The 24,528-nt window shown below is 43.3% G+C and overlaps 1 protein-coding gene across 2 annotated transcripts in view; it reads left to right on the top strand.

The window, feature by feature from the left end:
* Nucleotides 1–24,528, top strand: part of ACE2 (angiotensin converting enzyme 2) — a 123,828-nt gene that overhangs the window by 45,619 nt on the left and 53,681 nt on the right. For both annotated transcript variants that reach the window (XM_068270785.1, XM_068270784.1), the window contains exons 3-8: nucleotides 7,269–7,427; nucleotides 14,485–14,575; nucleotides 18,576–18,719; nucleotides 20,461–20,573; nucleotides 21,691–21,799; nucleotides 23,088–23,185. In XM_068270785.1, the coding sequence (XP_068126886.1) occupies nucleotides 7,269–7,427; nucleotides 14,485–14,575; nucleotides 18,576–18,719; nucleotides 20,461–20,573; nucleotides 21,691–21,799; nucleotides 23,088–23,185 (714 nt within the window). The remainder of the gene's footprint in view (nucleotides 1–7,268; nucleotides 7,428–14,484; nucleotides 14,576–18,575; nucleotides 18,720–20,460; nucleotides 20,574–21,690; nucleotides 21,800–23,087; nucleotides 23,186–24,528) is intronic.

Here is a 24,528-nt window from a genome sequence, read left to right on the forward strand (position 1 = left end):
AGCTTTAAGGCCAAGCTGCAGGGCCGCACAACACAGCACACAAGTGATCCCCTCCTCCTTTCCCCCCACCAACAGAGCTCTCTGTTGGTGGGGTCTGATCACCCCCAGGTTTGTTTGTTTGTTTGTTTATAAAGAAACATTTTCTGTGTAATTGTTTATAATTTTTTTCCCCTATGCACATTACCCTTCCTCCCACCCTCCCTCCCCCCGTCTGCCTATCACAGCGATCGGCTGTGATAGGTTTCAGCCTATCACAGAGGATCGCTTCTGAGTCCCCCAGGGGGACAGCCGTGTCACACGGCTGTCCCCAGTACAGCGCTGCTGCTTATCGCAGCGCTGTACACTGTGTAAATACGGCGATGTCGCCTTCTAACAGTCAATAGCCGCTTGGAGACTGAAGTCGGGGCGGAGCTCCGCCCCTCAAGCAGGAGATGCGTGCGCAGCCTGCGTGTGATCTCCTGCAAATCCCAGCCCAAGGACTTGACGCCAATTAAGCGTTAGGCGGTCCTGGGGCTGCCGCCGCGACCACGCCCGTTGGCGTGGGGCGGTTGTTAAGTAGTTAAAGAATGTCTTAATGGATTTTGAGCAGTGTTTAGGGTAGTTGTCTCGTTGAAAGATCCAGCCCCAGTGCAGCTTCAGCTTTGTCACTGATTCCTGGACATTGGTCTCCAGAATCTACTGATACTGAGTGGAATCCATGCGTCCCTCAACTTTGACAAGATTCCCAGATAACTCAATTTTAGTTTCATCAGTCCACAGCGTCTTATTCCAAAATGAAACTGGCTTGTCCAAATGTGCTTTAGCATACCTCAAGTGGCTCTGTTTGTGCTGTGGGTGGAGAAAAGGCATCTCTTTGTGTAAATTGTGTCGAATGGTTTAACGATGCACAGTGACTCCATCTGCAGCAAGATGATGTTGTAGGTCTTTGGTGCTGGTCTGTGGGTTGACTCTGACTGTTCTCACCATTCATCGCTTCTGTCTATCCGAGATTTTTCTTGGTCTGCCACTTCGAGCCTTAACTTGAACTGAGCCTGTGGTCTTCCATTTCCTCAATATGTTCCTAACTGTGGAAACAGACAGCTGAAATCTCTGAGACAGCTTTCTGTATCCTTCTCCTAAGCCCAAATTTATGCACCTGCCTAATTTTGTTTTAACAATTATTGCACACTTTTTGTAAATCCAATAATCTTCATTTCACTTCTTAAATATCACTTTGTGTGTCTCTTATATGATATATTTAACTGACATGTTTTATCCTAACAACCAACAATTTATACAGGAAAATCATGACGAATAACAACATTGCCCAAACTTTCGCATCCCACTGTATTAGACGTGTGTATGTACCTTTAGAGGACAAGGTCTCAGTGTTCTTGATTTGAAGGGTTCCGGGTCACGTTCCACCAGGGATTCTGTCTATATATTGTTTGTATGTTTTTGCCATAATTACAGGCAGTCCCTCCATGTGCTTCCCTCTCAATCCAATCTAACATATATACACCAATATATATATACACTGATGATGGCGCATCAAGGAACAACTTCCCTCCCGGTGGCCAGATGGGCCCCAGTATAGGTAGCGAGAATTAGCCTATCTTGGATCCCAATATCACTGCTGGCCATGCACATGAGCCTCCCGAAGGCTAGGGGCCCCATAGCTGTCTAAATTTTTTTTTTCTTTGTGCCGAAATAACAGCAGAAATGACAGCACTGCGGTGATCTGGCTGATTGTATCCTTTATAATTAGAGATTTGTGTATATTATTTAACCGCTTCTGGACGTTGATAATTGATCTACGCCCTGTTTGGGACCTGTTATCCCTGCCAGAGCATAGATTTCAATTGCCGTGCTACATGCTACCGCCGTACTATGCAATTTACTTTTTTCTGTGAGTTAACTCCTAGGAGATAATTTTCATATTCTCTTTAAAATAACTTTTAAACATTGTACAATTGAAAAAGTACCCCAAAGTTGGTGAAAGGGTACTATCAAAATCATTTTGAGTATTTTCTTGCTTGCTGGTGTTTTAAAGCAACACTATGGCGAAAAATTTTAAAATTTAAAATATGTGCAAACATAAACAAATAAGAAGTATGTTTTTTTCAGAGTAAAATGAGCCATAAATTACTTTTCTCCTATGTTGCTGTCACTTACAGTAGGTAGTAGAAATCTGACAGAAGCCACAGGTTTTGGACTAGTCCAAATCTCTTCATAGGGGATTCTCAGCAAGGCTTTTATTCTTTATAAACATATTCCCTAAAAAGGCTTTATACAATGATACTGGCCACCTTCCATGCTCGCTACACAGTTTTTTGACAGTTGGACAGAGCAACTGCCATTCATTAAGTGCTTTTGAAAATAAATAAATCCCCGAGAATCCCCCCATGAAGAGATGGACTAGTCCAAAACCTGTCGCTTCTGTCAGATTTCTACTACCTACTGTAAGTGACAGCAACATAGGAGAAAAGTAATTTATGGCTCATTTTACTCTGGAAAAAAACATTCTTCTTATTGGTCTATTTTGCACATATTTTAAATTTTACAATTTTGCGCCATAGTGCCCCTTTAAAAGGCATTTTATGACAAGATGTGAAAATATTACCTAGGAGAAAACGCAGAAGAAAAAGGTAAAGGCATGTGGGCTACGATGTCTCAAGATTCCTCACTAAGCTTTCCAACTGTAAATATCTGTAATAAACAAGTTAAACATTCACTCTAGATGGAAGGAGGCGTTATTTTAGAGCATGCACTGTAGTATCTGCATTCAGTAATGTTTATCTACATCCCAGAGATGTTATCTTTTGGTCATAAATTCCCATGTTAGGTGTCAGTCTTCATTACTGCCTAAAATAAAGACAGCTATTGCTAGAAAGTGAATATGTAATGGCACATGGCTGACATATTAAGTACATTATATGATAGGATCACCACCTTTCTGTTCATACACTTAGCTTTCTTCATTCATTGCTATAAATCATAATTTCAGATAAAAAATGCTAGATAAATCTTGGCCCTTACAAAAAAAATACTATGCACGTTACGTAGTTACATAGTTTTTTGGGTTGAAAAAAGACATACGTCCATCGAGTTCAACCAGAGAACAAATGACAGAGGCGCTATTCGTGACCTTGAGACTATACTGTGTACTCCTATCTGTTTATTGCCTGAGGAAGCGGGAACATACCCGTGAAACGTGTTGCACTGTTTGTTTTGGAGTATATTAATAAACCTGTTGTCATAAAACTGACGGTATCTTGTCTGCTTCGGGAAGGCGAGTCCACCACCACCTCCTGAGGGATTTTAAGCCTTTTTTAGAACCTTTTATCCTGCTGGCGCCTCTGTTCACTCTTACATTATCAATATCCACCCCTGGTGGAGGGGTGTTGCCCCTTATTTCCTTATCTACAGAGAGCGACTTTTAATCCTGAGTAAGGACAGGTCTAATCTCCTCGCCTGCCTATACAGTGGTTACCTAGGAGGTAACCCACGTTTGTGAGTATATACATTATATACTTTTCATTTCCAACCCTTTGTTTTGCATACTACACTATATTGGGCTCTCGGTATTTCTTTTGTCTTAACCAGAGAACAAAGTACAACTTCAGCCTGCTCTCTCACATATCCCTGTTGATCCAGAGGAAGGTGAAAAACCCTTACAAGGCATGGTCCAATTAGCCCCAAAAGGGAAAAAAAAATCCTCCCCGACTCCAGATGGCAATCAGATAAAATCCCTGGATCAACACCACTGGGCATCACCTAGTAATTATAGCCATGGATGTCTTTCATAGTTACATAGTTACATAGTTATTTTGGTTGAAAAAAGACATACGTCCATCGAGTTCAACCAGTACAAAGTACAACTCCAGCCTGCTCCCTCACATATCCCTGTTAATCCAGAGGAAGGTGAAAAAAACCTTACAAGGCATGGTCCAATTAGCCCCAAAAGGGAAAAAATCCTTCCCGACTCCAGATGGCAATCAGATAAAATCCCTGGATCAACATCATTAGGCATTTTTGTAGCCATGGATTTCTTTCAACGCAAGGAAAGCATCTAAGCCCCCATTAAATGCAGGTATAGAGTTTGCCATAACGACTTCCTGTGGCAATGCATTCCACATCTTAATCACTCTTACTGTAAAGAACCCTTTCCTAAATAAATGGCTAAAACGTTTTTTTCTCCATGCGCAGATCATGTCCTCTAGTCCTTTAAGAAGACCTAGGGACAAAAAGCTCATCTGACAAGCTTTTATATTGCCCTCTGACTAAATAAACCCAGTTTATCTAACCTTCTTGGTAAGTGGGACCTTCCATCCCACATATCAATTTTGTTGCTCATCTCTGCACCTGCTCTAAAACTGCAATATCTTTCCTGTGGTGCCCAGAACTAAATTCCATATTCCAGATGTGGCCTTACTAGAGAGTTAAACAGTGGCAATATTATGCTAGCATCTCGAGTTTTTATTTCCCTTTTAATGCATCCCAAAATTTTATTAGCGTAAGCTGCAGCGGCTTGGCATTGAGTATGATTATTTAACTTGTTGTCGATGAGTACTCCTAAGTCCTTCTCCAAGTGTGATGTCCCCATCTGTATCCCTTTTATTTTGTATTGTGCTAGACCATTGGTAAAACCAAAATGCATGACTTTACATTTTTCAACATTGAATTTCATCTGCCATTTATGTGCCCATATAGCCATCCTATCCAGATCCTGTTGCAATATGACACTATCTTCCTGAGAGTTGATGATTCTGCACAATTTTGTATCATCTGCAACAATAGAAACATTGCTTTCTACTGCATCTACTAGATCATTAATAAATAAATTGAAGAGCACTGGACCCAGTACTGAACCCTGTGGGGCCCCACTGCTAACAGTCACCCATTTTGAATATGATCCATTGACCACAACTCTTTGTTTTCTGTCCATTAGCCAGTTCCCTATCCATGCACACAAACTCTTCCCCAGTCCTTGCATCCTCAACTTTTGCACCAGACTTTTGTGGGGAACAGTGTCGAAGGCCTTTGCAAAGTCCAAGTATATCACATCTACAGCATTCCCAATATCCACATTAGAGTTTACGAACTCATAAAAGCTGAGCATGTTAGTCAAACAGGACCTGTCTTTAGTAAACCCATGTTGATGCTGAGTTATAGAATGGGGGGGAAGGGTCATGCAAATAATTGGGGGGGGGGGGGGGGATCAGATCAGATTTACTTACCAGGGGCAACTGTGTATTAGGTCCCTTGCTGTTGTTCCATTCCGTCCAGGTGGCCCATAAAAATGTTGCTTGAGTTACGCTCACGTCTCCTTGTCTTAATCAGTCCTGAATTGTCTTATCTCATGAATTTTTTGTACTTAGACCTGATGCACTTCACACAGAGTGAACCAGAGATGAGCATGATATGGATGCTGCCATATTGAATTCATTTTAAACAATACCAGTTGCCTGGCAGTCCTGTTGATCTTCTACCATTAAAGAGACCCTGAGGTGGGTACTAACAATGCTATCAGCACACAGAGGCTGGATCAGTCTCGCCACTCCCCTGCCTCCTCCATAGCTCCGGACCCCGCCCGCGTCCCTTCCCTCCCCGCTGGCTGCTACACTGCCAGCGGTAGTAAAAAAAAAAAAAAAATGCTGCGCGCTCTCTATGTTTATTGCATCAGGTCCCTTATTTGTTTTAAATTATTGCTTTAGGGTTCACACTTATTCAAATTTGCATGCAAATTGGGAATGTGCAAAAATGCATTCACTGCAGCTGGAGCGGGAATATTGTTCAATGTAAGTCCAAGAGGGTCCCGTACACTGTATGGAGTCAACAGATGTTTCTTATTAATACATGATCCAGTATCATTTAATTACCAACGATCGTTTTGGGGCCATGCAAAGTTCCCTTTGTCAGGGTATGGAACAGAATGACGCTGCACATCTACTGAATGTCAGTAGAGAATTGCCCTTCAGCTGAAATTTGCTAATTTGTTTTCCTGTTTTTGCACGTAATACTTAAATCTTTCAGCATAAATTTGCTCATCGCATGCAAATTCCCATTGACTTTCATTAGCTGCGGCAAAAAAAACGCTTTCGAAAATTCACACAAACACATGAAGGAGAATTTAGTGCAAAAAAAAAGCATTTGGAAAAAACCTTCAGTTTTGCAAAATGATACATGTGAACCTTATAGTTGAGGTGTACAGTAAGTAAGGCAGATATGGCATACATTTTGTGATACATCCAGGTCACCACTAACCTGCTCCCGGGTTAGGGCAAACTCCACCAAGACAGCATATGAACTCCTTCTTCCCCTCTGCTGTCAACTTCTTGAACTCTATACACTGTCTCCCCTTTAGGTCTGTAGCCGGAGCATGTGCTCCCCAAAGAACAGGGAATGGTATAGCTGCTGCTTTTTTGTATTCCTGTCGCCGCTGTCACACTCCAGTGCCGTACTATATTTAAAGCTACATTGATTATTGCATGGTCAATCACTACTGTTTATGGTTGTTAGTTTTTATGGCTGTTTTAGTCGTTGTTTTTGCTTGTTGTCATGGTTGCTCTACTCATCAATTGTCTAAACGATTGCTGTATTCCTATTCTGAGCTGTCTTTCCGTGCTTAACCCAATTCGGGGCATGGCCCAGTCGTGCTTGGCGAATACCTTATATACTTGTGTATAAGCCTAATTTGTCAACACAAAAAATTTACTGAAAAGTTACTTCCTCGGCTTATATGTGAGTCAGTGGAGCAGAACAGTGGTGAAGCAGGTTTTGTTACTGGCAGAGGAGTGTAAGAATCTTGCACTAGTGATCCTGCTCTTGCCCCCCATCCCCTCTTGCCCCCCATCCCCTGCAACATGGTGTGCAAAGTACACTGCTCAAGACCACCTGTGTCCCCTGGCTTGTGGAGCGGAATGTGCAAGCAACGTGTCAGCGGTGCAATGATCAGGGATTCTTCCTGTGTGGCAATCGCTGTGTCTCATATCTATGACGCCATCTAGTGGCATCTTAAAACACACCTGTACCATCCTTGGGGCACATCTGGCTATGGGGAGTGGGGCTGACTTGTACTGGGGGCACATCTGGCCACTGGGGAGGGGGCTATGCTGGGGAGGGGATTTATACGTGAGTCAATCACTTTTTCCTGGTTTCTGAGGGGAAAGTGGGTACCTCGGCTTATACGCGGGTCGGCTTATATGCGAGTATATACGGTAAACCTGATTCTGATTCTGAAGATACACAGCTGACTCCCTTACAATACTTTTGCATCTTTATTCTAGAATGAAGCTGGAGCCAAGTGGTCTGCGTTTTACAACAATGCCAGCGACTTCTCTGCAAACTACCCACTGGATCGGATATCAGATGCCAGCACCAAACTGCAGCTCACCTATCTCGGAGAGAAGGGGGCATCGGTTCTGCCAGACGATAAATATAAAAGAGTAAGACTGAATTCCTGCCTGCACGCACCTGTTACGCCACACATCCTACTCATTTAAAGAGGACCTGTAGTGAAAATGGCACAATGAATAAAATTGCTTATTTTTTACAATATTCAGTTATATATTATTTAATCAGTGTTTGCCCATTGTAACATCTTTCCTCTCTCTGATTTACATTCTGAAATGTATCACTGGTGGTGACATCATTAGTTCTGTCAGGTGATCTGTACGGAATGTTCTGAGAGTTCTATGGACAGAAGGAGATGCTGCTTGCTTGGCAGTTGGAAAAAAACTTTATTTCCCACAATGCAACAAGGTTCACAGACAGCAAACTGTCAGGACCTTAGCCATGACATCACACTGTGGGAGGGGTTTCACCACACTATCAGCCACACAGATACAGAACACTGTTGGCGGCGAATGCATGCGCAGACGAGCCTGACAGATGTGACTGAAGGCAGATTATCAGGGTCAATAGCAAGTGAACGGAGGTACGCAGGAGAACGGCGAGGGGGGCAACGGTGGTCTTGGGGCTGGGGGAAGGTTCTCTTCAAGGGGCCAGAGACAACGGATCTGCATGTTGTTAAATTCCGCCCATTAACACAGGCTAAAACAAAAAAATGTACAGTAGACAGTGAACCAGCCAGTCACTGAATGTAACATTTTTGGACCTGTTGACTAATCTGTACAGTGTTGCTGTCTGCATCAAAATGCTTCATGATCAGGGCTGGATTTAAGCCAAGGCCACATAGGCCATGGCCTAGGGCACCACAGGATCAAGGGCGGGTGGGCAACAGGCTATACTAGGGGGAAGGGAAGGGTCACCTTGCTACCTATACTGGTGAGGGGGGGTCATCTGGCTATCTATAGGGAAAGGGAAAGGGGTCATCTGGCTTCTTATACTAGAGAGAAGGGGTCATCAGGATACCTTTACTGGAGGGAAAGGAGGGGTCATCTAGCTACCTATACTGAAGGGGCGACTGCTGACAATGGCCTTGGGTGGTAAAGAGTACAAATCCGGCCCTGATCATGATGCTGAAGTGTCTGCCCTTATCTGCACATAGAAGTGTCAGTGAACCTTGTGGCTTTTAGAAGCATATTGTGAAAGGTTTCTCACCTGTAGCAATTCATTCCAATAAATCTATACATTCAGTATTTAAAGAGACACTGAAGCGAAAACAAATTTATGATATTATGATTTGTATGTGTAGCACAGCTAAGAAATAAAACATTAAAGGGGAACTGAAGAGAGAGGTATATGGAGGCTGTCATGTTTATTTCCTTTTAAGCAATACCAGTTGCCTGGCAGCCCTGCTGGTCTATTTCTCTGCAGTAGTATCTGATTAAAACCAGAAACAAGCATGCAGCTAGTCTTGTCAGATCAGACTTATAAGTCTGAACTACTGAAACACCTGATCTGCTGCATGCTTGTTCAGGGGCTATGGCTAATAGTATTAGAGGCAGAGGATCAGCAGGGCTGCCAGGCAACTGGTATTGTCTAAAAGGAAATAAACATGACAGCCTCCATATACCTCTCTCTTCAGTTCCCCTTTAAGATCAGATACATCAGTCTAATTGTTTCCAGTACAGGAAGAGTTAAGAAACTCCAGTTGTTATCTCTATGCAAAAAAGCCATTAATCTCTACGACTTTTAAAGTCGTGAGAGGGCTGTCTTCTGACTTTTATTATCTCAACTGTAAGTGAACAGTTTTCTTTTTATCTGCTAGAGGAAAATAAAAATATGAGAATATTTTCTTTGCTGCTAATCTTCTAGTAATTATTCATAGTACACAACCAATTCATTATATCATATATTTTTTTTCGCTTCAGTGTCTCTTTAACTCTAATGCCCTCAGTATGCTTTTCACGGTTTGGCATGCAGTTATTATATTTCCATTCAAGAAGTCGCAAAACACCTTTTACACAAAACAAAATACTAGATGAGGAGTTAAAATATCATACTGGCAATAGACTAATTATGTAGTCCCCTCCCCTGAAGATCCAAATGTAGAGACAGCAAAAGAGGATGACACAATGGAACAGGGAAGACAATGGCCTCAATTCACCAGAGGTTACCGACCTATTTATCTCATGGGAGGTAATTTACCTCCTGTGATATCTCCAAATAGCAATTCTCCAGAAGTATAGGGTGAAATATCGACAGAGAGAAATCCATGTGATAAATGTGCGATAAATAGGCGATAGTTAGTCGTTATTTTTTCTCAAAATCACAATTCACCAGGGAAAAAAGGGGGTGTGGCCATTCATTATTTTTTCATCTATTTTTCCCCTGAATGTACCTGGAGATATCTGTTTTTTCTCACAGCTACTGCAGCTCACTCTGCAGCTAGTTTACTAGCAGCACACAGTAACAGCCTATACTGTACATATTTCAGGCACCAGAGAGCAGCCCATTTACAATATTAAAAGGGAACTTCAGCCTAAACAAACATACTGTCATTAAGTTACATTAGTTATGTTAATTAGAATAGATAGGTAATATAATCTCTTACCCACCCCATTTTAAAAGAACAGGCAAATGTTTGTGATTCATGGGGGCTGCCATCTTTGTCATGAGGGCAGCCATCTTTTTGGTTGAAAGGAGGTGACAAGGAGCAGGAGACACAGTTCCAACTGTCCTGTGTGCTGATCACCCCTCCCAGCTGCATGCGCTAGGCTTCAAATGTCAAATTCAAAATGTAAAAAAAACAAAAACAAATGCACCAAAACAGCAGAACGAGAACAACAACATCAGAAATCCCATCATGCTTTGCACAGCATTAGGGGAAAAATGCCCAGGCAGTTTTTTTCTGTGCAGCTAAAAATGAGGCTTGTATAAGAGAAAAAAAGTTCTGATGCTGTGAAACAGTTAAAGAAACACCAGGCCTTTTCAGTGCTGCTGAGTCAATTTTTAGTCTGGAGGTTCACTTTAAGCATATTAAGCAATATTAAGTATTTACAATATTAAGTGGATGGGCGAAAGGAAGGAGGAATCTGGATACATTTTTCATCGGGAGTGAGTGTGAAAATGTATCCAAATACCTCCTCCGTTTCACCCATCCACTTAATATTGTAAATGCTTAATATTGCTTAATATACTTAATATGCAGAACGAAGGGAGAGATTTGTAATGGAAGGAGAGGGTCAAAAACAGGGAGGGAAACCCTCTGCGGTCACATGCTGGTAATAACCTCCTCCTCCTACCCACAATCCTTTACTTCCAGCATCCAGAGAGGCAAAGTATCACATGCAAATCACTAACACCGCATAACTATCGGCCGTTTATCGCACGGTTTTCGCATCCATATCGCTCTATTATCGCATCATTATCGCCTGCTACCGAACACTTCTCTCTCTATCCTCTCACAGTGGTGAATTGCAAACAAAGTGTTAAAATACCGCATGAGATAAAATACCGACCTTTTATCTCTTACTAACTTTTCTCTGGTGAGTTGAGGCCAATGTGATGGGAGGAACAGATAGCACAGAGAGCACAGTCATACAGTGGCGCACATGAAACAAAGGTGCCAGGTAATTTGGGCACCAGGATATAGCCAATAATAGAATATCGGTAACATTTACCGATATTTGACTAGTTTAAAGTGTTGATTTTAGAATAAATTACTGATATATTACTACAGCAAAACCTAACCTTACTCTCACACAGTCAATGATAAATCCAGAAGGTCCGCACACTCATAGGTAGACCAAGTCTGCTGTTTTATTCAAAAAACGTGACACAATTCCATTCCATAACCAACGATTCATTTTGAGGCCCCGAGGGGTCCCCTTTGTCAAGGTAAACACATAGAATAGTGTTTACCTTGACAAAGGGGACCCCTCGGGGCCCCGCAAAGAATAGTTGGTTATGGAATGGAATTGTGTCACGCTTTTTGAATAAAACAGCAGACTTGGTCTACCTATGAGTGTGCGGACCTTCTGGATTTATCATTGACTGTTACTCAGGTCCAGCATTTCCACAGTGGTGTACTCTACTCCTCGGATTCCTTACTCTAACACAGAACCCTCCCTCCAATGCTTAAGCAATGCCTAACCGTAACCAACCCCCCTGACGCCTAACCTTAAATTCCCCCTTTTAGACACCTAGCCTTAAGAGTTATCAGGCAAAAAAAAAAAAATGAGCTTCACTTACCTGGGGCTTCTACCAGCCCCATGCAGCCATCCTGTGCTGTCGTAGTCCCTCACTGCTGCTTTGGTCCCCCTCCGTCAGCTCGTTTAGTTTTTGCCGACCTCGGGGTCGGTAGGCCGCATTGCGTTCATTTTTTACGCATTCCCGCCGGTACAGGAAAATTAACACATACGGTTTTTTACACGTTAGTGGTTCAACACGTAAATTTTTACGCATTAAACCACTAACGCGTAAAAACATATGTGTTAAAATTCCTGTACCAGCGGGAATGCGTAAAAAATGTACGCAATGCGGCCCGCCGACCCCGAGGTCGGCAAAAACTAAACAAGCTGACGGAGGGGGACCAAAGCAGCAGTGAGTGACTACGACAGCACAGGATGGCTGCATGGGGCTGGTAGAAGCTCCAGGTCAGTGAAACTCATTTTTTTTTTTGCCTGATAACTCCTTTAAAGAGAACCCGAGGCGGGGTTCTGACAATGCAATCCACATACAGAGGCTGGGTCTGCCTATACAGCCCAGCCTCTGTTGCTATCCAAATCCCCCCTAAGTTCCCCCTGCACTCTGCAATCCCCATAAATCCCAGCCGCACTGTGCGGGCTGTGTTTACATCTGTACTGTCACTCTGCGTGCTCCCCCCACCTCCTGCATAGCTCTGGTACCGCCCGCGTTCCTTTCCTCCAATCAGCGGGGAGGGAAGGGACGCTGGCGGGGACCGGAGCTCTGCAGGAGGCGGTAGGAACAGCAGACTGACAGTACATAGATAAACACAGCCCGCTGCAACGCGCTGTGTGTCGACAGCGTGGCTGTGATTTATGGGGGATAGCAGAGTGCAGGGGGGGCTTAGGGGGGATTGAAATAGCAACAGAGGCTGGGCAGCATAGACAGACCCAGCCTCTGAGTGTAGCTAGCATTGTCAGAACCCACCTCGGGTTCTCTTTAACCGCACACGTTCTTCCTGATGCCCATCCTTAACTGCCCCCACCCACGAAAATCCCCTTCCTGACGCCTAACCTTAACCATCCCTATTCCTCCCCAACCGGTACAAGACCACCTCTCGACACCTAAGTTTAACCGTCTAAATTGAGTGTTCACCACAGATAGCGGGCGAGTACTAGTGCAGTGTTCTCCAACCCTGTCCTCAACGCCCACCAACAGGGCATGTTTTGTGGAAATCCACAGAGGTAGTTAATCAGCACTTATTACCTCACCTGTGTATGTTTGTGATTTTCTGCAAAACATGTACTGTTGGTGGGCCATAAGGACCGGCTTGAAGAACACTGTCCTAGTGGGTTGAGAGGTCTATCAAGCCTCTCATTAAATAGTCCAACCAAAAACAGAATTCTCATACAGGACTCGACCCTCCAAGACTATATATCCAACTTCTTTTTATTGCATTTTTAATTGTGGCGGTATAGCATAAAAAAACAGCACAACGTTTCCGGCCTGTCGTCCTTTTGTCAAGTGCTCCAAAAGGGCGACAAGCCCGAAACGTTGTGCTTGGCTGGACCTAACTTTAACCATTCACCCCAGTGCAAATTTCCTTCTTGACACCTAACCTTAACCATCCCCCCAGCACAAACCCATCTCCTAACACCTAACCTTAACCGCCCCTAACCTTAACAACAACAATACATTTTACTGAATGCACAAATTTGTGCTTGAGTGCCCTGTTGCCGCTAATTAACATTAGTGCCAATGCTGTGCCCAAACTGTCCATTTACCGCAGGGGTCCATATTTCCTGATTTCCGTACAGTGCACATGGCAGAAGGTACATAGAGATGGCAGGGCACTTTACAGCAATGCTGTGAGATATTTGGAGGCATGGGTTCTGTCAAAATAAAAAGAAATACAGTACAAGAAAAGCGTCCATGATACAACAAAATAACTGTACCTCCAGCTCCATATACAGAGTAATAATCTTTATTAAGGAATCCACAATAAAAAACAATGAAATACAAAGGGCAGCATTAGGCTAGAAACCCACTAGGAGAGCTTTTCTGAGCGCTTTGTGATTTGAAAAGCTCTAGCTAATATAATGCTATGGGTGTGATCCCACTTGAGTGATGTGATTTTATAAAAATACCCCATAGCATTGCATTACCAAGAGCTTTTTCAAATCACTCACGCTTACACAGCTCCCAGTGGGTTTCTGGCCTTAGGGTCTAACATGAGTGCGGAGGCAATAGCCAATAATATACAGTACTCATATAGTCATATATCCATATGACACTGAAGCCAATCTCACGCGTTCCGGACCCCTGTCCTTTGTCGGAGATTGATCTCCGACGAAGGACAGAGGTCAGGAACGCGTGTGATTGGCGCGGCATCTGGCCTTCAGTGTGCGGGTCTCTTTTCCCTTGAGGGTGAGTGCACAAATTGACATTGTAGCATACACTAATTGCTCGAGATTATTGGCCGGTTCTGCCCAGACAGGTTACTCTGGCGGCGCTTGTAGCTGCCTTGCTTGTCATTTATTTCTGTACATATGTGCAACTACTGGGATTGTTCCACCTGAACAGGGATTAGATATATATAGATATATGACTATATGAGTACTGAATATTATTGGCTATGGCCTCCGCACTCATGTTAGACCCTAATGCTGCCCTTTGTTTTTAATTGTGGATTCCTTAATAAAGATTATTATTCTGTATATGGAGCTGGAGGTACAGTTATTTTTTGTGTCATGGACGCTTTTCTTATACTGTATTAGTTGAACTGTCCATAGACATGGACTTTGGTTGCAGTATTGTAGTACTCTACCTTTTTTGGCTTAAAATAAAAAGAAATACACTAACTATCCACAAAGATCAACCTTGGTCCAGGGAACTGCAGGAATAGAGTGCAGGTGAAGTGAATGGACTTTTCTGGAGCTCGGTTGACTTTGTAACTATTGTGTTTTACAGCTGAGGCAAGTTCTCAATGACATGAGCACCATCTACAGTACGGAAACGGTCTGCCCTCCGGATGGATCAGAGTGCTTGCCCTTTGAGCCAGGTATGCTGCAGATCAATCACATACTGAGTGAAAGGGTCTAAGGGTATTATTCAATTCACCTTTTCTCCTAGGTGATATTTTCACACCTTATCTATGAACTGCCTTTTAAGTCACTATTAAAGAGAGTCTGAAGCCTCGAAAATTACCTGTTTTTATTAGCCAGTCCTTTTCAGCATTAATGGCATAGATGAAACGCCGCATACCCGTGGCTAAACAAGGCCTTAATCACCCCGAAATCCCTGGGAAAAATTGTGGGGCTTCTTCCTGTTAGAGGCAGAGCTTTGGGCTGTAGCTCTGCCTCTATTCGCGTCAATCCCTGCGGATCTCCGCCTCCTCCCGCCCCTCTCAGTCTTCTTTCACTGAGAGGGGCGGGAGGGGGCGGAGATTCACAGGGATTGACGCGACTGGAGGCAGAGCTACAGCACAAAGCAAATCCACAACTTTGAAAGTCATGGAATTTTTGCCCTGGGATTTTGGGGTGATGAAGGCCTCGTTTAGCCACAGGACTGCAGCGTTTAATCTACGCCATTAATGCTGAGAAGGACTGGCTAATAAAAACAGGTAATTTTCGAGGCTTCAAAGTCTCTTTAAAGGGTAACTGAAGTGAGAGGTATACGGAGGCTGCCATATTTATTTCCTTTTAAGCAATACCAGTTGCCTGGCAGCCCTGCTGATCCTCTGCCTTTAATACTATTAGCCATAGCCCCTGAACAAGCATGCAGCAGATCAGGTGTTTCAGACTTTAAAGTTAGATCTGACAAGACTAGCTGCATGCTTGGTTCTGGTGTTATTCAGATACTACTGCAGAGAAATAGATCAGCAGGACTGCCAGGCAACTGGTATTGATTAAAAGGAAACAAACATGGCAGCCTCCGTATACCTCCTACTTCAGTTTCCCTTTAAAGGAAACAAGAAGTAATAAAGTATATGGAGGCTGCCATATTTATTCTCTTTTAAACAATACCAGTTGCCTGGCAGTCCAGCTGATCTATTTGGCTGCAGTGGTGTCTCAGTAACACCAGGAACAAGCATGCGGCTAATCTTGTCAGATCTGACAATAATGTCAGAAACTCCTGATCTGCTGCATGCTTGTTCGGGGTCTATGGCTAAAAGTATGAGAGGCAGAGAATCAGCAGGACAGTCATGCAACTGGCATTGCTTAAAAGTAAATAAATATGGTAGCTTCCATATCCTGCTCACTTCAGGAATCAGGTGTCCTTTAAAGTGTACCTGAGAAGAAAGCCATCTCAGGTACCATACTTACCTGGGGCTTCCTTAAAGAGAACCCGAGGTGGGTTTGAAGAATATTATCTGCATACAGAGGCTGGATCTGCCTATACAGCCCAGCCTCTGTTGCTATCCCAAACCCCCCTAAGGTCCCCCTGCACTCTGAAATCCCTTATAAATCACAGCCACGCTGCTGACAAACAGCTTGTCAGAGCTGGCTGTGTTTATCTCTATAGTGTCAGTCTGCTGCTCTCCCCGCCTCCTGCAGAACTCCGGTCCCCGCCTGCATCCCTTCCCTCCCTGCTGATTGGAGGGAAGGGACGGGGGCAGGGACCGGAGCTATGCAGGAGGCGGGGGAGCAGCTGAGACTGACACCACAGATGTAAACACAGCCTCACAGCACGGCTGTGATTTATGAGGGATTACAGAGTGCAGGGGGACCTTAGTGAGGTTTGGGATAGCAACAGAGGCTGGGCTGTATAGGCAGATCCAGCCTCTGTATGCAGATAACATTCTTTAAACACACCTCGGGTTCTCTTTAAGCCCCCTTGAGGCTGATCAGTCCCTCGCTGTGTCCTCGGGTGGCTCCTGTCACCCGCAATACACCCCGAAAGCCTGGCCGCATCACGCTTCATCACGCATGCGCGACCTGGCCAGGAGTGCTCCCCCATTGGCTCCCGAGACTGGGAGCATTTTTTTGCGCTTGCGCAGTACTACAACTGAGGCAGTGGTTAGAGGGTCAGACACTCCAAGGGACAGTTTGTGACAGAATGATATACTGTACTCTGCAAGGCTACGTTGACAGTAGTGCGTTGAGACATAATAGCTGCTTTGTAACACGGCTTTCCACACTGCAATGCACAGCGCAGCAGGTGCATCGGAAATCAGAGCTCTTTACACTACATGCGATTCCAATTTCCGGTTTTGATGTGATTTTACACGTGATTCCTATTCCAATTTTTGATGCGATTATCCCGTTAGCAGCTGCAATAGAATTATCTCATTTGAGATAAGTGCACTGCTTTTGCCCTCAGTCGGCAGAACTCGTTGTGCTGTAAATTCTTGGAATGCTTTGATGCCTCTCTACTAGCAGAAAATATAAAACCTGAAAACATAAGTCCTCTGTTATTGTCCTACACTGATTCCTAGTGACAAGTGGCCATAATTACACATTACAGCAGTACTAATTAGAAGCTAGGAAATCTAACAAAGAAGAAAAAAATGGCTGCTAAGGGGTTTAAAAAAAGTCCCACACGCTGCTTTTTTTCTTCTTATGTGGCTAGCATCCAGTAAAAATCAGAATTGCAAACCGGAATTGCGATTTGCAGTGTAAAAAAAAGCCTCGAAGTTGATTTTTGCAGGTAACTAATAACTAAAAAAACCTGATTTACTTGTGATCTTAAAAGACTCACAAGGCGACAGTTACAATCTATTTTTACTCACCTGGGGCTTCTCCCAGTTCCTAGCAGCCAATTCAGTCCCTCACCGCAGCTCCGGTCCTCCTCAGTGTCCTGCTGGCCATCTGTAAAGAGCAGTGACCCAGCGGCGGGTTGGCACTTCTGCACCTGCCCACGTGTCCACGTCATCTGGCACGTACAGCACCTGTGCAGTAGTAAGTGCTCCAGGTCCCGCTCTTTATGGGCGGCCAGTCGGACACCGAGGAGGACCAGAGCTGCAGTGAGGGACTGAATTGGCTGCTAGCGGCCTGCAAGGGGCCCCAGGTGAGTAAAAATAAACTGTCGCCTTGTGAGTCCTTTAAGATCACAAGTAAGGCCCAGTGCACACCAAAAAGCGATAGCATAATTTCAAACGCTCAGCGCTTTTTAAAGTGATTTTTCAGAGCGATTCTGGGCATGTGCCTAGCGATTTTCTAATCATGCCTAGCGATTTTTAGAGCGTTTTGTTGTAGCATTTTTTATTTTTTGTTACAGTAGCCCTGGAACTGAACAGCTTCCATAACAAAAACACTTGGACAATTGCTCTGATCTAGAGCTTTTCAGAGCGATTTTCCAATTTCCTATACTTAACATTGATGCTGAATCGCCGAAAAATGCTGCAGGACCCAAGTTTGCTTTTGGGGAAAAAAATGAATTGCTCTGGTGTGCACCATTCCATTCATATACATTAGCCAAGCGCTTTTCAAAGCGCAAGAGTTTTTAAAAACACTCAGAACTGCTCTTGTTGCCCTAAATCAGTTTTTTTTAATTATTGGTTGCCTGCAAAAATCAGCTCTGAGGGCCCATTCACACTAGAGTGTTTAGCCGCGATTTCGGCAAAACGCTCAAACGCTAGTGTTTTTTTTAAAATCGCTAGTGTAATGAAACCCTATGGGCCCGTTCTTATTTGGGCGATTTGCGCTAATCGCCGCAATTCGCCCCAAATCTGGCAAAAACGTGAAACAGAAACGCGGCACCTGCGCAATTTTCAGGCGATTTGCCGGCGATCGCGGTTTGATGCTATAGAATCGCTAAACGTGATCGCGGCAAAATCGCCGCAGTGTTCAGTGATTTTTCCACGTGAAATTGCGGAAAAATAACTCCTGCAAAAGAGAGAATCGCCTGCGTTTTGCGTGAATAGGGCCTCAAGCTTTTTTTACACTGCAAACCGCAATTCTGATTTGCGATTTGGATTTGCAGTTCTGAGCCTTGTGAGTCTTTTAAACATGAAAGAAAATTGAACTGCGTATTAAAAAAAAACACATATTTTTTTTCCACAATCTGAATGCATAATGACGCTGAAATGTGTCAGTTATCACATGATCTTGTATTTTCAGGTCTGGACTCCATCATGCTACAAAGCACTGATTACCTGGAGAGGCTCTGGGCTTGGGAAGGATGGAGAGCAAAGGCAGGGAAGAAAATGAGGAAGCTCTATGAAGACTACGTCGACTTGGAGAATGAAGCTGCCCGACTGAATAGTAAGAAGTCATTCTTGTTATGTTTCCATGTTAAAGCGGGATTGTCAGCCATAAAATCAAATTTCATTTACCCACTGCTCTGTGTTTATTATGTAGTCTACAACCTGATCCTGCATCGCAAGCATTCCATTATAATCATAAATGTTTCAGTTGTAATAAATCTTATCTCAGTCAGCCTGGCTCTCTTCTGGTACATTGATGGAGGAAAGGAAGCTTGTTATCTACCCTCCCACATTCCTGCTCTTAACTGATTGGCTAAGGGCAGTTCAGTCAGCGTGAAGCTGCTGAAATAAGATCTATGCTGTGCTCACATGTGTTTACAAAGCAAGTTAGATATGACCGTGCAGTTTCTAGGAGGAAAAAAAGAGTAAGGCCTGGAACCGGCTAGGAGCGCTTTTCTGAACGCTTTGTGATTTGAAAAGCTCTTGCTAATGTAATGCTATGGGTGTGATCCCACTTGAGCAATGTGATTTTATAAAAAATCCCCATAGCCTTGCATTAGCAAGAGCTTTTCAAATCACTAGCGCTTAGAAAAGGCTAATCACAAGTTGGGAGCTTTGCTGTGATTTAAAGGACCACTATCGCAAAATGTATAAAAAATAAAGCTGAAAAAGATTTATACTGAACAGAATGCTAGTAGAAGGGATAGTGAAGGGTTAAGAATTAGTTAAAATAATAAATCACACTGCTGTATACACATTCATGACAGCGTGAATGTGAGGGGAGTTTACCGACTGAGTAGGCTGCATGTATCTGCCTGGCTAAGATCAGGAGACAGGTGAGGTGGTGGGATAAGTTTCTAGTATCAGAACACTGTACTGTTCAAAGAATCTATTTTATCCACTACAAAGTTCCACTACAATGGCCTCAATTCACTAAAGCCTCATCTACACGCGTAGATGAGGCGGCGATCCGGCGGCTCGATCAGCCGCCGGTTCGCCTCTTCCGCGTCCCTGCCGCGTCCCCGCTCGCCCGCGCGAGCGCTGGATTCGATACCCGCTCGTCCCCGCTCGTCGCCGCGCTGCTTATTTTCCGCTCGATTCCCTGCCATTGTTCCCTCGCGGGGAACGAGCAGGGAATCGGCGGTGGGGAGATCCGTCCTGTCGGATCTTATCAATCGAGCCGCATCAGTGGCTCGATTGATAAGCCACATCGCCGCCTCATCTACCCGTGTAGATGAGGCTTAAGATCATGCTGGAGATAATAAGGCAAGAGAAAACTTACCACGGCACAATGAGAGAGTTATCTTATCTCTTCATTCCTTAAGTTACCTCCTCTGTAGTAAAGTTACCTCCTCTGTAGTAAAGTTACCTCCTCTGTAGTAAAGTTACCTCCTCTGTAGTTAATTTCACACACAGTTAATTGTCTTTAACGTTAGACTTCTGGAGTTGATTGAAGAGTTAACTTAAAGACAGAAAAGTTAATTTTAGGTTTGCCTGAGGTAAAATGTTTCCTGAATACTACATGCCTTATCGCCATGGTGACAGCTCTAGAAACGTTATTAAAGACAGGAGATAAGCTTAGTGAATTGAGGCCAATGTACCAAAAATGTATCTGACGGTATTACTGGCTATAGCGGTTGCTTAGAGCGGCAAAACCCACCAATTACTGCTTCAAGACTGTGGTAGGATTACATTATAAGCTCTGAGGACAGTCAATCACAGATCAACATCACAGGACAAGCTGATGACTGCTAGAAAATTTACAGTGCAAAAACTTGTGTTTTTTTATGATGTTTCAGATTTCAAGGACTATGGAGATTACTGGAGAGGAAACTATGAAACTCAGGCCACGGATAAGTATAAATACAGCCGGGAAGATCTTGTGAAAGACGTGGACGAAACCTTCGAACAGGTACATTGTCAGTAATGCCAGACTCTGCTTAGTTCAAAGGGAAGCAGGAAATTTGGGCGCCTGGGGCTAATGAACAATTTGGGTACCCAACCATCTGGACCAATGCAAATATTGGCTATTGGCCACAGAAAGCAGAAATGTGGGCGCCCAATAAATATCGTTTAGAACATTGTAGTTTTTGATTTTTTTTAGCGTTCTGAAACTTAGAACGTTATAGTTTTTTATTCTTCATATAAGGATGCATGGTGCATTTGTGTCTGATGACTTGAAGAAGAATGATTACAATCGAAACGCCGAGCGTCGTCATGAGTGACTCGGCACATTTGTGATTTTTAGTGGAATTTTAATGAAGATTGGATAAAGCTCTTTATACTGGATGGTGCAGATCCTTATATGAAGAATATTCAACATATTTCCCTCTAAGCTCCTGGGGATGGATCAAGCACAGCACTGAGATCCATTGGTGCTTAAAGTGAACCGGAGATGAAGCACCCTCATGTATTTTACCATATATATCAGTGGGAACATTAGAGAAAACACCTACCCTGCTCTCTATTTCATCCTTCACTGCTCAGCCTGCTTGTTATCAGCCCTGATAAAATCCTCGACTGAGCATTCAGTCTGGCTTTGCTCAGGAATCATTATAGCTGAGTCATTATAGCAGAGCCAGAAGGGGGCAGGCTTGGGCCTGAAAAGACATCAGGGAAGACAGACTCAGCTATAATGATTCCTGAGCAAAGCCAGACTGAATGCTCAGTCGGGGATTTTATTAGGGCTGGTAACAAGCACGCTGAGCAGTGAAGGATGAAACAGAGAGCAGGGTAGGTGTTTTCTCTAATGTTCCCACTAATATATATGGTAAAATACATGTGGGTGCTTCGTCTCTGGTTCACTTTAACCGTATGCTATAAATAAACGTTATAGTTTTTGAAATGTTGTAAGGTTTGTATTTACAAATTTTTCATTTTTGAAAATTATCATTCTAAAATGTATCGTTTTCAAAATTATAAGGTAAGGAAGGGGGTTTTAAGGTGAGGCATCAGAAAGGGGGGTTTTATTATTAGGTGTCAGGAATGGTGTTACTGACATACTGAATATGCCCCTGTGTGTATTTCAGATTGTGCCTCTCTACAGGGAGCTCCATGCCTACGTCAGGGCGAAACTGCAGCAACATTACGGGGAGAGATATATCACTTCCACAGGATGTCTCCCTGCTCATTTATTAGGTGTATTTTTCTTTCTATTACTTTATATTAGTTATGCTGTACTTTTTTTAAGTCACAACCAAATATAGCTGGATACCTTAGCAAAATTTGTTTACATGCCCCCTGATCATTTTCTTTCCATCTTGTCATTAGCAGGAGCACTCTAGAACATTACTGAATATAAATTAAAATAACAAAAGGTGTTCAAGATCAACTGAATAATTTAAACATATGAAGGAAAAGGAGAGTAAGGGAAACACTTTTCCTTAATGATTGCACAGACCATAGGCCGAAAAGGTTTATTAACCACTTGACAATGCGTTTCGTGGCACCAAGCCACTTCCTCAGATCTGTGCTGTAAAAGAAAACAACGACTAGCCTATAAGCATTTCCGGAAAAGAATGATCATTGACCATTGCCCATTAACGGTACAATTTCACGGCCGAAAGATCTTTTCCGATTTTAAGTAATGAATCGGAAACAATTGGCCATGTACATTAACGGACGAATTATTGCTAACAATCTGATTCCATTAATCTGATCAGTAAGATTGTACACGAAAGAGTGTATCATTAGTGGGCACCTTAAAGTGAACCTTAACCAAGGAAAATTTCTTAAAATGAACACATGATGAACCTGCAAATTAATATTACATACTAACCTCGCCGTCAGTTCCTCTCAGAAGCTCACCATTTGCTTCTAACAACAATTCCTTCCAGTTCTGATTAGATCTAGCCATACTTATCTCTCCGGAAGCTGAAAGCCTTAGGGCCCTTTTCCACTATATCAGTTGCAGTCAGTTATAACTGAAAGGACAATTGATTTGCAAGGTAATGCCCATGTTTCCCTTTGGCTCAGGCAATATTACTGGTTAACAGAGTGCTGACTCAAAAGCTGTTATGGAGTCATCGCTATTTTTAAAATGGAGGATGGAAAATTCCATTGATCACAGTGTACAAACAGGATGCAGCAGAGGAGAAAGAGATTGAGGGGTAGACTACACAGGAGGTGAGTATGAACCATGTATGTTAATTTTGACTTTTATTTTTCAGTTCAGGTTTGCTTTAAGCCATGATTTTCTCTTATTAAGTAGAGGACCCATTACATAGCTCCCAACTGTCCCTTTTTCAGCTTATAAAATATGGCTGGAGATGGGGCAGGGGTGTGTCTTATAGGAACCCCCCCCCTTTCTTATCTGAAAACATCGGGAGGTATGCCGTTATGCTCCAGCATGATCTGCTATAGTAAGGAGCAAATTCACCCAATGCAATAATTAAATCACTAACATCTGTAACCCTTTGTGTTGTAGGTGACATGTGGGGCAGATTCTGGACAAATTTATATCCTCTGGCCGTCCCGTATCCTGACAGAGAAAGCATTGATGTGACGCCCACAATGGTTGCCCAGGTAACTATCATACGTTTATAAACTGATTGATTTGAGCTATTGACCCTTTGGCAGCCAATTTATTTAGAGGATTGCAAGTGCTCAAGGTCAATTTATTTTTTTTTCTTATTCATTACATTTCCCTGCTCCTAATTAGTACTGCTGTAATGTGTATTTATGGCCACTTGTCATTAGGGGGCAGTGCGAGACAATAACAGAGGACTTCTGCTTTCAGTTTCTATATTTTCTGCTAGTAGAGAGATATCAAAGCATTCCAAGAATTTACAGCACAACGAGTTCTGCAGACTGAAGTCAAAAGCAGTGAACTTCTTTCAAACGATATAACAATATTGAAGCCGCATTGGGTTACATTGTTGAAGTTGGCTGTTAAGATTTCAGTCATCAGTACTGGAATTCAGGGCTAGGAGTAAAGATTGCAGAAGGTATCCATTAGATTAGACATAGATCTGGTGGGTTTGGAGTTTGGGTAGGGGAAGTGCAGCTTTACATGTTAGGCTTGGGAGATAATGGTTATAATTATATATTTGACGGAGGAGCAATAGAAAACAGTTAATGCTATGGGAAGAGATTAGAGTGAGGTGCCAAGAAGAGGGTTTATGTGTGGAAACAGTTAAATTTTCAGGAGAAGGTTAATTTTAGGGGTTAGGTTGAGGTGTCAGGAACAGGTTAGGTTGAGGTGTCAGAAAGGGAGGGGTCAATGTTGTTAAAGGGTTATATATCAGGAGGGAGCTAATGTTAGGGGAAAATGTTAGGTTGAGGTTTCAGGAGGGGGTTAATGTTGGGAGAAGAGGTTAGCTTGAGGTGTCAGGAGTGTGCTAATATTAGGGAAGAGGTTAGGCTGAGGTGTCAGGAGGGAGTAAATGTTGAGGGAAGAGGTTAGGTTATGGTGTCAGGAGGAAGCTATTGTTAGGGGGGTTGGGTTAGGTTGAGGTGTCAAGTGGGATAATGTTAGGAAAAGATGTTAGATTTAGTTGTGAGGACTCAGGAGGGATAAGTTTAGGCGAAGAAGTTAGGTAGAGGTGTCAGGAGGGTTAATGTTAGGGGAAGAGGTTAAAGTGAAGTTTCAGTAAGGGCCTAATGTTGAGGAAGAGTTTAGATTTCAGGAGGGGGTTACTGTTACAGGAAGAGGATAGGATGAGGTGTCAGAAGCGGGTTAATGTTAGGGGAAGAGGTTAGGTTGAGGAGTCAGAAGGGGGGTAATGTTAGGGGAAGAGGTTAGCCTGAGGTATCTGGAGGGTGTAAATGTCAAGGAAAGAGGTTAGTTTTAGGTGTTAGGAGGGGGACTAATGCTAGGGGAAGAGGTTAGGTAGGTTAAGGTGTCAGGAGGGAGAATGTTAGAGAGG

This window comes from Hyperolius riggenbachi, chromosome 2 (genome assembly GCF_040937935.1).
Source record: "Hyperolius riggenbachi isolate aHypRig1 chromosome 2, aHypRig1.pri, whole genome shotgun sequence".
NCBI lineage: Eukaryota > Metazoa > Chordata > Amphibia > Anura > Hyperoliidae > Hyperolius > Hyperolius riggenbachi.